Here is a 15311-nt window from a genome sequence, read left to right as displayed (position 1 = left end):
ACCTGAAAAGGAGAAGGGTACGTGTCTACTACACAGAATATTCAATGCCCCACCTCCACCCATACTTGCCTGTCCTAAGAGATAGATCGCTTAGAGTAGCGTGGGAACAGCTCTTCGCCTGGGCACTGAATGACTATTTGATAGGGAGAGCTTAAAGAAAAAACAACAACTAACATTTAATAACCAGCATTTTGAGAATTTTCAGGCGGGTAACTTTAACGTCGCAAGAATACGCTGCCAGGACTGCAGCAAGGTAAGAGCAAAATGCCGGTGAAATTAGCATATGTAATAAAACTAATAGGGATTTTGATGATCACCGGGTTCTTGGCTGCCTCTGTATGGCAGTACAGCTATGCTATTAATGTTATTGCTGCACCCAAACCTAATACACCCCCATCCCCAGCTGCAACAGGTGTTACGTCAGGTGATACTAGTAAAATTGCACACAAGCAAAATAGAGTTAAACGCAGCACATACTAGACAATAAAGGTATTGATAATTATATACAAGATTCAGCACACGTCTCAAACAACATATGGTACCAACACATGACCCGCATTGGTAAGCAGACAACAGAGGACAGCTGCTACGTTTGCTCATTAATACCATACGCCATGAGCGCTTCTCGAACATTTGTTGCCACAGAAATAGATGAAAAGACAGCACGATGCATAATATACTTGGCACTGTTCCAAACGAAGGGAAGATTCCAAGGGACAGTGGTGCATATGGTGTGGAAAACACGAGACTCATACCCATATGAAAACAACTTCCTCAAGACTTATTTGAGTTACCACAAGAGCAGTCTACATGCTGAAGCATTCAGATACATAACAAGTGGTCCTGCAAAAGGGGAAACAAAGAAAGTAACACTGCAGTATCTACCATGTGATTGGTACGCCACTGAAGTTCCTGGTAAACCAGGATGTTGGGAGAGGCCACTGGTGACGATAACAGGGAAGGTGTACCTGGACAACAATTGGGAGATAGGAGTGATTGGCAGCAACATGGTAACAAAAGAAACTATCTCAACTATCGAGGCACACAACCACAGATGTTGGACGACATGGATCAAGTACGTACCCATGCTCACGTGGGTGGAGACGGATGAAGACCCATTAACAATACTGCCGCTGACTGCGCCTAAGGTATGCTACCAACATAAAGGAGAGGTGGACGTAGGATATAACACCAACTGTGCAAGCGTGATGGAGTTACCTGAGGGGGGAGCAGGAACAGCAGTAATAATGGACCATTATTGGGCCTGTGGAGAAAAGGCATACCATACACTGCCTCCCCTGTGGAATGGTGTGTGCACAACGGTGCACGTCAATGTACCATCACTAGTGGTACCCCAGAAGCATGTGAATGTGGCGAACTTTCCCAAAATGGATGAAGGGGACAAAAGAAGGAAGAGATCTGCACCACCTCAGGAGGAGCAAGGGAACAGGACCAACAGCAATGATACTGTCCTAAACAGAAGGAAAAGACAAGGAGAACCTCTGACAGGAAATTACCTGTGGGGAAGGTCGGAAACAGCACTCACTTCAATCCCACCAGAACACAGACTATTCAGCAGAGCAGCAATGTTCTTCTCCTCAATAATCCATCCGGGACTGCAGGCCTACGCAAACGCAAAATGGCTCCAGATAACTAGATGGGAACTAATGATGACCATCAATTCTACAGTAAATGGATTTAACGCAATAAAAGAAGAGCTGCGAGCTATAAGGATGGTAGCACTCCAGAACAGATATGTATTGGACCTCCTCACAGCCATGGAAGGAGGAGTTTGCGCAAAGATAGGACAATCATGCTGCACGTTCATTTCTGCCAACGATGCTGACAATGGTACACTGACAGAAGCAGTTTCACAATTGGCCCAGATGCACTCCAAAATGATGGATGAAAGTAACGGTGTAAACAAGGATGAGAGCTGGTTTTCACTATTATGGTCATGGATGCCATCTTGGCTGTCAGATGGACGGAAAATTATAGTTGGTTGTACTATTTTGGCTGGAGCTACACTGATCATAATAAGATTTTGGAAGGCCCGGAAGGCACGCACCACTGACGAGTTGCTTGAAATGGTCGGTATGCACCCCTTGATGCCAGCAGATGACGGCCAACACACAGGCATAATAATACAAGAGAGAGAGAAGTTGCGCAACCAGATCATCACCAACCATCTGGACCCACCATCGGTGAAGATCAAGAACCCAAGAAACCCCAGGAGCTACATAGGGAAATGGGTATACTGTACTCCTGGAGGAACCTGTGAATATATGTATTGGTCATTTGAAGATCATGTGAACCACTATGGACATTTAGGAGGAATAACTAAGATATGGAGAGTAAGAGGAGATAATGAAAAGGATATGTTTGTGGTCGACAAGTCGACCAGAGGGGGGACTGAAGTGGGAGAATGGAAGACCAGGCTCCCGTCCTTCACCTCTCGCGCTTGGCCTAAAGGGTCACGACCCAGACACCCGCCATGAGAAGAGTTTGCCCATCTACCAGACGACCAAATACCCTGTTACAGGAACATACGGATGTGTCCATCTGCCTGCCCAGCAGCCCGCACTGGCCATGCCGACACCTGCGGCACAGATCAACTAGACTAAAACCTACACGTCGTTAGAGATGCCATGACGACCTAGCCAACGGTCAGCACACCTGTACAAATATACACACTGGACACTCCCGCACCAATCTACACGAAGAATATACTCAGTGCTATGACGTAGGCGACAGACATACTCATGGACGTGCATCTTTATTATTTTCCACATAGGCTTTCAAAATGCAGAAACGCAAGACGCATCATGAACTCATCTAAAAGAGCTTGCTTATGCTTCTCCTAAAACCAGGTGCCACAATGAGAAATATAATGAAGACACGATACTGGTCATAAGACAATATGGTACTGTAACCTAAAGCGCCTGTGCACCAAACGGTTCCACTTATACACCAGGCCTAAGTAGGCCGCAAGCAAGAGCTTCCATGGACGTTAAAAGAACAAGAGTCAGGTTGCTGATCCTGCAGAATGAGCCCGGCGAAGCAAACAGCCAAGGTCGCAATGTTGCAAACCCACATTCCGAGAGCAAACCATCAAGGGCACGATGTTGCAACCTCGCACGCCGCACACCAACGTTAAAGTCACACCTGCAAATTAAATCAGGCACACAGTGGAAAAACAATATTAATTGTGCAGAATTCTGCCTCAAACACGGTCCCACCTCACGTGACCAAGCCGAACCTGACAGGATGCCAAGCCCAGGAGGAAGAAGGCGTCTGGATCCCTCGTTACAAGACATAGGCAGATACAATTAAAAGGCTCAATGGACATCTGCGACAGTGGGAGTAGTCGGTCTTCTAGCTATGAATAAGTCCTCACATTGTCTGCACGTACCCATAGTGAAACATTGTTGCAAATGACAGGTACACCGAGAGCTGGGAACAGCAATGGTCCCAGGCTGGGAAGCTGGCGGGCGCACCAATCAGAACATGGGGCTCCTATCACTGACGCCATTAACATTAACCAATCATCAGGGGTCTTCATGTAACAATTCTCATGTATCTAATTGTAGGGACAACCCAGATATATCACCTGACTAACCCTTGTCCACTAATATTGTTCTCTATACGTGTGCTATACTAACCCTACCACTCGAGCAACCAATTAAGAGTGGCGATAGGTTTTTTGCTAACTTTCCAAGGTGACGCGAGTAGCGCGTCATACTAAGGTAAAAAGGGCCTGCGAGCCCTACGATTGTGTGTGTGTCAGGACGGACGCATACGCTCCTTGACCCATCCCTGCCGTTTTTGTCTAATAAACAGCAGAGTCACCTTGCTTCTTGCGTGTGTCTCATACTCTATCTCATCTGGGATATAAGGGAGGAGTTAGGGCCTCCCTGCCCGGAGGTCTGCGGACGGCCCGGCCGACCCCGGCAGAATTTCCCCCCGACAACTGACACCGTCCTGCAACTCTGGACGGACCACTTCTTAATAACCTTTACCTCTACACTAGATCTCCTCAGCCCTAAAACCAAAAAGCACCCGCCCCCCTACCAGAAGTAACAAGGACATTACTGCGGAAAAATTCATCCCCATCCTCCTTCCCTCTATCAATGGACTGGAAAGCAATGCTGATCCCGACACTCTAGTAGATACCTTAAACAATGGGTTGTCCCCAGCAATCTGTCCTCAGCCCACAATGTTCCCTTGACAAGTCCAGGTTGTTCCCACTACTCCACCCCTCTACTCCACCCTTAACTCCTTAACACTCCTCTCTGGCACTGGTTTGTCCCGACTCAGCCCTCAACCCCATTCCTTCATCCTGAGTAGAACTGTGATCTCACACCTGTTCACATAACTACTCTCCTCTATTATTTTGTTGCCTTTTACCCCCATCATTCCTTCAAACTGTTGAAGCACCCAGGGAGGGGGTTGCTACCACCTGTTTTGTAAAAACCACAGATTTCGTTTTGCTTTGTACAATAAATATAAAAACATGCTGCCTTAGTTTAGCTTGCTGTAGATACAGTCCTGGATCTCTTTCTTGGTTCTCATCCTTTTCCCTTGTAGACTCTCTCTGTACTGTTTCAGTGCTTTGTGATTTCTAGGCACTGTGGGGCACGCTTGCCAAAAGGCAGACAGCTTCTACCAGTTTCGTAGATTTGCAGTCTTATCCACTAGTATTGATTAGGGCACCCGTCCATCCAGACCGGGATGACCTCTCTCTTCCAGTTTCTTGGATGTGTTTGCCACAGCAGCGACACCCTTGAGCAGTGCTCCCTCAGGGGAATGAGATCAGCCTCAAAGGCAGTGACACAATCTTATACTGGCCGGAAGACCAACATGGGACAAAACAAAAGGAAAGTGCAAGGAAGGTTCTAAAATAGTGTATTTTACTTAAAAAAGAGAACTAATAAAAACACTAAAAACACCTACACATATAAGGTAAGTACACAGGTAATTCAGATTTATAGAGGATAAACACTCTGGTCAACAAAACTGAAGATGGAAAATATGCAGGTAAAATTAATAGAACAGCAAAAGCATAAGACAAAAACAGCTATTATAAAAAATGTGTATGTGTAAAGTAGACGAAGGGGACATAACCAAACTCTAGGGCCCAAGGAAAAAGTCAGGTATTCCGAAGACTTCCAGTGAAAGGGAGCCTAATCCACAAGTTCAGTACCATACTCTCTTCAGCAAGCTCAAAAGTGTTGAGAAAGTTTCTTGGTGCTTCTGTATACAGTAGAAGTGGAGAATTCGATCTCGTCATCTTCATATGGCGAGCAACTCAACGCTGAGAAAACAACCAACAACAGATGAACCCGATGCTTAGTCAGGGGCCCTGGTGTGGCTTCCTGTCTTAAAACGGGCTCAAATTATTCTAGGATGAAGCGTTGCACTGCTGAGTAACAACACATGCCAGGGGCAATACCGCTGGTCTTGAAAATGTGGTGGGTTCTACAGCAGTTTCTCTAGAAGCATTGGGGCCCTAATCTGCACTTTACAAACCAGGCATGGTTGCCAGGGTTATTTGCAGTATTCTAAAGATGGGACTCCTGGCTGCTAGTTTTTCAGTTGCAGTTACATTTATTAGTACTTCCAGCAGATATTCTCCCTTGTTCCATGAGGCAATTGAGGAAGTGGTCTTTTACTCATGTCTGTAAACATATATTCAAACTTTCCAGCAGGTCCAACAAGTATTTACCAGAGTTATATGCTAGCACTATTTGATGTAGTTGAATCCTAGTAGTGGTGTGGTGTATCTTCAAGCCCTCTGCTAAAAGCCAAGCAATAACCCTTTTTGAAAAAAGGGACTTCCCTCTTTTACTGACATATTCAGTGCTCTGAGTCTGCAGAAAGTCACACAGGGGAGAGGAAGCAATGCAGAGAGTAAATCCAGGATGGCAGTGCTCCCTTTGCTTTTTTAACCACATTCACCTCCTGTCACTTAGATCAGCTCAAAGTGTTACTCTTGTAAATATGTTCCTTGTATCCAACCATGGTGCGTGAGGTGTTAGACTCTCACTTAGTCTTCATGGGATATTGAGGGTGTAGCCGGAGTCAAATGCTGCAGGTCCAAACAGAGGGAATTTGATTTAACAACTGCCTCTTTCATCTGAGCAGCCAATGAGCGAAAGGCAAAATACTCAAATAACATTACACACAGCCATTTGAGATTGGCCAAAACATCAATGCTTTGCATACATCCATGTCAATTTGTGGAAGATACGGCTGTATCTTCACTGTTCTGCAGCATTCAAAGGAGGCTAGGACGTTGTCACCAGGTATTAGTGTCAACTCAAAACTCCAACATGAAAACTGCCATTAGGTTTTTTTACCTGAAGATTTAAAAACGGTAAATGGCAAGCATAGCAATATGCATATTTAGTATTTCTTTTAGGGAGGCCCTTTAAAAATTAACCGTATTCTACTAAGCACGCTTTGGGGTTTGTAGTCATTTAAAGGGAATGCTGTACTTTCCTCGGACAGTAGCTTTGATACTGTCTGCATCAAGGGCTCCAATCGACAGCTGTAATTTATTTAGCCTCGTATCCTAAAGCCAGTATGTGCGTTATAGAATAGTTCATGCCTGATTCCTTCAATGTGTCATGTGTGCATTTCCTCTGCTACGTGTGTGTGTGTGTGTGTGTGTGTGTTTCCATATTAGGTAGCTGTGTGGCCCAAAGGTTGCTGGCATGTCAAATAAGTGATGCACAACAGCAGATATGCATGTATGGACGATAGTGATTCGGTTATGTACCATATGGGTTGGCAGCCCTATCTGGGTAGAAACCACTAACATCACTTTTTTAAGGCACAGAGGGATTTCTGAAAATAGCATTGATGAGCAGAACCGCCTCTCATGCAGAATCCATTCACATGATCTCATGACATTTTGAAAACAAATGGGAGTTTTGACAAGCAGATGGAAATCCATCACATATGTGTACCTGTGGGTATGGAGATAATCGGCATGGCTTCCAGGTTTGAACCTGGTTCTTTTACCTCACGCTAATCATCTGTCGAGACGTGGAGGCCGCCGGATAAAGATGCCAGGTCCAAGCACCTAAACCTACTAGTTATTTTGTTATTTATTTTAGTGAGCATTTGTAAGGCGCTTATACAACTGATTAGTGTTTCAAAGCGCCACAAGGCTATATGGGAAAAAGAACAATGGCAAAGAAAGTCATGGTCCTACTAGGCCTTGTGGCATTCGGACGTGCAAGTGCAGCAAAAGAAGTGCAGGAGTTAGTGGGGAAGACCAGGTGGGTAGCAGAGGAGTGGTCAAGTGCTGTTTGAGGGACCGGGAGGGAGGGAGGAGAGAACCACTGGCTAAGTGCTAGTGCATCTGACTCCCATGGGTGGGGTGTACAGCCGCCAAGCAAGGGCCCGCAAGGGCAATGCAGTGGGTGGGGGGGTACTGGTATCGACTGAGAAGAAGGGCCTGGAAACCTGTGAGATTCATGAGGATTCTTATTAATGCAATTCTTACCCCATCCCGAGGATGTGCATGCTTCTCCATCCGGCTTCTGATGCTGGGGGTTGCCTTTTCAGACTGGCCCATTTATGCAAGAGATGCACCCTCTGTGTGAGGTTTCCCTAATATCTGTTCTCGCCCTTCCTAAAGCCTAGAGCGGTGGTTTCTAGCTTGTCTATTGTGATCTGATCAGCTTTCTCCTGGGGTGGTTTTCTGAATAGAAGCCCTTTGCAAGTACCATGCAGACACATTTCTACCAGCAGGCATTCAAAATATGTCAATTTGGAACAAGGTTAGAACTGCCTTCCCACATGATGTATGCTGGTCTTTATGAATAGGACAAAGCTTTTTAAAGGGAACTTAAGAAGGCGCAGTTGTTTTGACCAGCTTGATCGAATGCTCCATGGCTTTACAACAGCCCAATATAAATTACCTGTTTGCTGCAAGCGGTAACATGAGGCCCATTTTAGACAATGGTACAGTTATTTTATATGGAGCAATGAAAGTGAATGGCAGGCCTTTCTCCATGCAAAAAAAAGAGTTGATGGCTGGAAGGTTTGGAATTATTCCTAACCTCTGGAATTGCTCTGGGCATCCCTCGTTCTTCAGCCTACCAAGCATCACAAAAGGGGAAAGACCTCATGCAAATCAGACTTGGTCCCACCCCAAACGTGGCAGTCAAGCCCAAACCACTTGGTCAAATTCCTTCCGCACAAGACCACAAGCATCCCCAAACATGTGTCGGCCTTGTTAGGCCTCATCGGGGAGAAGTTGCTTGGGTCTATAGGCCCATCAGGTACGGGACCCACGTCTGGGCATACCCGTCCCAGTGGGGGTGACTCCGGCAAAACAAAAGAGATCATGGCTGGAAGGTTTAGAATTCATCTTAACCTCTGGCATTGCTCTGGGCAACTCTGCAGCCATCGTTCTTTGCTTGCCAAGGCCTTTCTCCATGGACAGGAGAAATTAATGTCAAATCCATTTAACCCCATTCTCTATCTCTGTGAACCCTCTATCAAGGTGAGTATGCAATTCATAAGGGTGAAATCCAGTAGGCCGTTGGTCTGAGTCCTGAGCACAAACAATGTCATTGGTATAGCACTTTTAGAGGCAAGCGTGTCACAGGAAAGGTATCAAGTAGCAATTAAAATCACAGAAATGTATAGGTGATTGGAAATTCCTTTCTCTTTTATTTCAGCTAAGAACTCACAGGCACCCCTAATGGTCAACAAATCCACAGTGCTATATACCCAATGAGGGGAACCAGTCTTTTCGATTGTCAAATTAGACATGTGGGCAACATCAGTCATGCCAATTGCAATTCATTCCCTCCCAAACCACAATCTGCTATGTTATGCCCAAGCCGACAGAACATAGTACAAAGGGGGTTGTCCTGACCACTGTGTTTGCGTGGTCTACTTTCTAATTGCTGTAAAACCAAAATTGTTCGTCATATAACACACATTCGAATTTCTTTAGTATGTAGTAGTACTCAACCAATCAATTGATAATACAGACAAAGTTCGAAACTAAATACAGCTTTCATTTATTTAGCTGTTAATGCATTTCGTAGTCATGCATTTAAAAAAAATGTTTTTGAATAGATTGTTTATATAAAAGTTCAGTTTACCAAGTATAGTTTGTTTTTTGACATTTACAAATCTTTTGTGGCAACTGAAAGTGTAACACAATTTCATTTGCACATAACTGGTGCAAATTTGTGCTTTAGAATTTTGTGTACAACCACCACCTATAGTTACAAGTGATAGCTAAAGGTACATGGTACAATAAAAAAAACAAAGTCACAGTTGGTTGTTTTTAGCCAGGCTAGAGGGTGACCTAACACATGGTCGACGTCTGGCTATAAATCAGGTAGTTGAAAGGGCCAGATAGTGCACACTGGGGTGCTGGTCCTCAGACGTTTCGGCAAGGTGCCTTCGTCTAGGGCCTGGAATAGGTCTCCCTAAAAAGAGAAAGTGTAGGGGACTCTATTAATGCCTGTAATGGTGAGAGGCTACTGAGCATGACAGTTAAAACAAAATCCATAATTATGGTACACCACTATAAAATTAAAATGCACAGGAAGGTACAGGACTAACCTTGCGGGTAGTATCATTGTGTGGATCCTGCAGTAGGTGGTCCACCAGTATCAAGTATGGAGTGGAAGGTTCATAATTGTTCAAGAGTTGTTCAGTGCAGCATCAGGCTACTGTTGGATAAATACAATCCAATGGGTTGTTTTAAAGCACTGTGTAACTAAAAAGTCCAATTGTTTTCATTCTAAAAAGAGGAAGTTTTGATGATCTTCAAGGCCACACAAAAAGGCTCACCTAGTATGGTATAGGTGCGAGGAGCTGGTAGTAGTGGTAATCCCCCCAGAAAATGAGGCTGGAAAATGCGACCGGTGGATTGGGAGTTTAGTATCACCAAGATGGACGCGGTCCTAAAGGATAGAGACAGAAAAAGAGCAGGCTTCACTATAGGATCTATAGTAACTAATTTACCAGCTAGTAACTAGCTGGTAAATGGTGCCTGTGTCAGGAAATTGCTAAGGGATGTACCTGCTATGGGCCGGAGGTCTGCATCCAATCGAGGCCGTGGTACAATGAGGCAGCTGGAGAGCTGTCTATAGTGAATATGGAACTTTACGAATCCGTACGTGTCACGCATGTGCCGGGGGAGCAGTGATAGGCAATACCCCAGTGCAATACGTGTCACGCATGCGCCGGGGAGCAGTGTTAGGCAATAAATTAAATGCCAAAAAACAAACTATACTTGGTAAACTGAACTTTTATATAAAAAATGTATTCCATTTTTTTTTAAATGCATGACTACGAAATGCATAAACAGCTAAATAAATGAAAGCTGTATTTAGTTTTGAACTTTGTCTGTATTATCAATTGATTGGTTGAGTACTACTACATACTAAAGAAATTCGAATGTGTGTTATATGACAGAACAATTTTGGGTTTACAGCAATTAGAAAGTAGACCACGCAAACACAGTGGTCAGGACAACCCCCTTTGTATTACGTTCAAACAGCCCACGGTCCTGACACTTTTAGGGCTTTCCCTCCAGTTGCCCGAGCCTACAGAACATGCTTAACCAACCAAATCTCTAAATTCATCTCTTCGATGACCATCCCTTCCGCCTTAGAGATTTCAACCTCCAGTGACCTGGCTTTGAACTAAATAAAACGCTTTCTTGGAGCTTGTGATTATCTCACAACAAAAGGGAACCCCAATGCATCATTTTTGTCAAAACCCCCTGTGACCCTAACTTGCCTCCCACCCAACCCACTTGCATGGCTAGATTGGACAGCCTTCATCCCTCTATACCTCAGAGCTAACCACTACCGTCAAAATGCTCACCGGACCTTTTGCAGAGTTGCCACGTAATCCACTAAAGCAGGATCTAACCGTGTTCCCTCTCCTAAAACTATACACCCAAGGAGTTCATTTAATCTTGCAACCCTTCAACCATAAGACTGACATACGTATTGTCACTTACCTCATTATATAAACAGTGGGCACTACTCAAAAAGGCTATATCCACAGCAAACATAGAATACCATGTTCAGACCATTGTGCGGCTTAGTAATTAGAGCAAGCATTCTATGCAGCAATATACCACACTAAAAGCTTTCTCCTGGTTGCCGTAATGCCTCTCTCTATGAAGTATCAAGCAGCTATCAATGATTTCATAAATAGCAAGATCAGGGTCAACATCGACTTAGTCCAGATCTGCTTCCTCCATTCCTCTTTTGATCTCTACTCTGCCCCCCTCCTTTAGATGTCCTTCTGCTTTGAGTCATTCCCAAATGTTGCAACCTTGCTGGCCCATTTCGTGCCACATGGAATGCTGCTCCCCTTCATAATGTAAAGATTCCCAGCAGAGCCTTGACAACTGCGCTCTACATTAGGACTGTTTCGTAACCCATGCCATTTCCCATTCATCTTTAGAAATAATCCTTCAAATTCTTGACGAAGCTAATCGTGTTCCCTGTGACCTTAGCGACTACAATTTATCATACATATTTTCCATCTGGGCAAAACATTGAAAGTGTGGTAGCAACGCAATTACAAAATTGCTTAGCCTTTTACAATCTCCTCTAGTACTGCCAATCAGATAATGGGTTGTGAGGCAGGTTTGTAACTGCCAACATTCAGCGTGTTAATGATACACTTTGTGCACTAGACAAGACACATCCTTGCCACTGGTCTTCATGGACCTGCTAAGTGCGTTAGGCATGGTGGACCACTCTGATTTCCACTGTACCCTATCAACTTCATTGGGGATCAGTGTCTTAGTTCTCAACTGGTTAACCTTCTTTTTGCATTATACTCCTGGAACCCACAAATTGCTTTTCTACTTACCAATAAAATGTGGACCCCCCTAGACCCATGAGCCATGGGATCTAAAACATCACCCATGAGCCTCAACCGTTAAATGAAGACACTGACGTTTTGCATCAAAGCAAAAACTTAGACATACACACGCATGAAGATGATGATACTCAAGGTAAACTCAAAATCTCATCGCCAAATGCGATCCACCACCCGATGGGAGAGCAAAACACAGTCCAACCATGAAGGGTTTCAGCACCTAACCCTACAGTTACTGAGTGTCTCCTTTTTACAGTAAGAAATGCAATGCAATGCCACCATCGAAACATGATTCAGTGACATGTAAGTCACCTCTACTCCACAACCATTCTCCATCCAATCTCTTGGCTTCTTCATGGATCACTGCCTATTGTCAAATCTCATATCACAAAAATAAAGACACTTACTGATACAACCTGACCCTACTCAAGAAAATCAAGCACCACGTCCCAGTTCTACACTTCCAATGGACAGTATAGGACCTTGTCATACACCAATACTACGAAACATCTCAATATGATCACGTTGCCCCCTCATTGGACACATTACCCAGGAAAACATTTCCCCACATTGATGTTCTTGAGGTGCGCTGCATCATCTTCAAGGCCCTCACCCCCAAAATCCCACTACATTGCCAGCCAATCTTTTATCATACGAGGAGCCCGCCCTACCAGATGTCAAGAAGTGGCCAGCATTGACAATCCACATATGCCAAACAAGGAGGCAACCCACAAGCAGTGTTGTGTCAACTACACCGGCTTTGGAGTTAATTTCACCTGTCCTTCTGACTCACACCATCATCACTGACCTTAAATCAAGAATTTAAGAATTACATCCCTCTTTAGGCAACAACTGCTCGTCCTCCTCAGTCTCCGATACTTGAAATAAGGTGGTGGTCCACAGTTATAGGTTAAATGTGCAAATGAAAAGTTTACTATTTATTTATTTTTCTTGGGGGGGCCCCCTCCCAACCCCTGTTTTTGTGGTAAAAACCACTTTTTTCACCTATACGGAAACCCTAAAATAAATATATAATTTAAAAAAATTGAACCTTTTGTTTTCGGTCCTATGTACCCGAACCTATTGCATTCAAACCTTTTGTAATCGCACCTTTAACCGGACACCATGGTCCACCACCCGGCTTCCAGTCATACATGTGAAATATGATGATATGATATGATAGGTTATTTATAACGCGCTTAATACCCAGAGGTTTCTAAGCGCGGATCCGGGCATCGAACCTGTGGTGCTCCGTGTCGTCTTGCTTCCAAGGCGAGCACATTGCCCCTGAGCTATCCTCCCGAAAACTCTCATTTTTCAACCCCATTCTGAGAAATGTCTAAACCGACTATGAAAAGGAAAGAAAAGTTAGAAAGTTTTAAAAATGGAAAAGAGAGGGGAAGACAAAGGGGAATGTAGGGTTGAGAGGAAGCAAGATGAAACTTTTTGCACATTTTCCAGGGAGTCACAAAGATGGGAAATTCACATTTGTGGCATGCAAACAGTCCACCCTAAAACTCATTAAAGTAGCTTTTTCTGATAATCACATGGTTGCATGTATGCTATCTATCCTATGCCCTGTGCTCTATGCCCATGACAGATTTTGTAAACTGTGTTTTGCAGTGAAACTGTAGAGTGTAACAAGTTTGCAATGTATATGTTTCACTCAAACAGTGTAAATGACATCTTATTTAATCATCCATGCATAGTTGCTTTACTAATCTAGGTTCATGTTAGGTCAAAAATATATAGAAATATGTATTTTAAAATAAATCAAGAAAAAGTGCACTTCCTTTAACGAGATACACATGTGTAATATTCCAAACAGCTGTTGATGAGATATGTCTAAAAAAGCATTACATTCACACAACTACAAGGTTTTGATTGTGCTCAAATGAAGGAACACCAGAGTTTGATCAATGCAGTGGACAACAATAAGACAAACATTTAGTTGAGTAATGGCCTTAACGTACCTGCTCCATTTGTTTTGCCGTCTCATTTTTTGCCCCTTTCAAAGCTAGAGCCAATGGGGCAGAGATGCAAGGAGGTGCAAAAAGAATGTTTTTATTTGTGTTCTGCTCATTCAATTTTTTGTACACGTCAATAGCCAAGGCAGTGTTTGCGAGTTGGAGCGCATCCATTGTTACAGATCTACAACACAAAACAAAGGCAGATTTAGAAAAATATAGATGCAGTTGCCTAAAACATAGTTGCTTACGTTCTGCATTCCTAAAGCCATCACCCTTTCTTTCAAATGACATGTTACTTTCTATTCCCCTCCAGAATTTTCAATCATGCTCAGAACCTCTGCATCATCCTGGACACGGATCTGCCGCTCACACCACAAATAGATGTGATTTCCCACAAATCTCACTTTAACCTGCATCGTCTTTATAAGATTATAATTTACCTCAGAATGGCTCACAAGGTGGAGTTGGAGCGCGATTGCCATATTCAACCTTGGTTACTGCAAATCTATTTACTTTGGGTCTGAGGAAATTTCAAACCCACCAACAAAAACTCATAGAAGAAACCTACACCCAGGTAGATTTTCAGTCTTGGCCCTCACAACCATATATCACCAGCCATGAAGGCTCTACATTGGATGTCTTTCACATTTTGTCCAACAGAGAGGCCTACTCAAAAAGGGGTCAAAATACCTCAGGACCGTTCTTTTACTGCACACCTAAGCTAGGAATTTGAAATCCTCAATTGAGAACCTCCAGTGGACACCCAAATTCAAAAAGCTGAGACAAGGAGCCAGGTCAATCACAGCTCCGACCCGTAATCTCTCGAATTACCTAACTGAAGCTCTCAGAATTGAAACACATTTGAATATACTGGCTTCCCCATATGATAAGAACTCAGCTGCAGGCAACCAGAACCCTATTTCTCTTTCCCTAACTGATCTCCTCCCATGACCACTTAGTGATCTCTTCCCTATTGGTGGTTTTTCAACTTAAACATTGGTGGTTTATCCATAATGGGCAAGTGGGCGTCGACCACTGGACCCCTCCCCCATTATAGTAGCCAACCCAGTGTAAACATTGAGTGCTCTGTCTGCTGCTTCTTGCAGCTGAGGCTGTGCTATTAGCTAACTGGCTGAACTGTCAAAGGGAAACAGTGTTTCCCTTTGACAGTTCTGTTCCCCAGCTGCACATGTTCAACGAGCCATAGAAGGCCAGGGGTGTATTGCTTCCCCACATTGGAAATGCTGGATGGGGAATTGCATGTTTGTATGTGTGAGGGGGTGCTCCTGTGCTCCCACGCAAATACAAACAGAACAGGCCGGAGCGGTGGAATGGGGCAAGTCCTTCCTCAACAATGCTTAGGCCCTGAATCCCCAAGAGCATGATCACATTTACTGTGTGCATTTTTGAGGCGCTGGGGGGCCCAAGGGACAGGCATGTTATTTTGCATCTATGACA

General features: G+C 44.1%; 1 protein-coding gene across 2 annotated transcripts in view; it reads right to left on the bottom strand.

Annotated features, from left to right (window-relative positions):
• The window catches only part of SERPINB5 (serpin family B member 5), a 172212-nt gene that overhangs the window by 120087 nt on the left and 36814 nt on the right, over window positions 1–15311 (bottom strand). For both annotated transcript variants that reach the window (XM_069613696.1, XM_069613695.1), the window contains exon 2: window positions 13857–14034. In XM_069613696.1, the coding sequence (XP_069469797.1) occupies window positions 13857–14024 (168 nt within the window). In that variant the 5' untranslated portion in view covers window positions 14025–14034. The remainder of the gene's footprint in view (window positions 1–13856; window positions 14035–15311) is intronic.

Source organism: Ambystoma mexicanum, chromosome 5p (assembly GCF_040938575.1).
Source record: "Ambystoma mexicanum isolate Mex_15411 chromosome 5p, UKY_AmexF1_1, whole genome shotgun sequence".
NCBI lineage: Eukaryota > Metazoa > Chordata > Amphibia > Caudata > Ambystomatidae > Ambystoma > Ambystoma mexicanum.
This window is presented reverse-complemented; position numbering and strand designations above follow the sequence as displayed.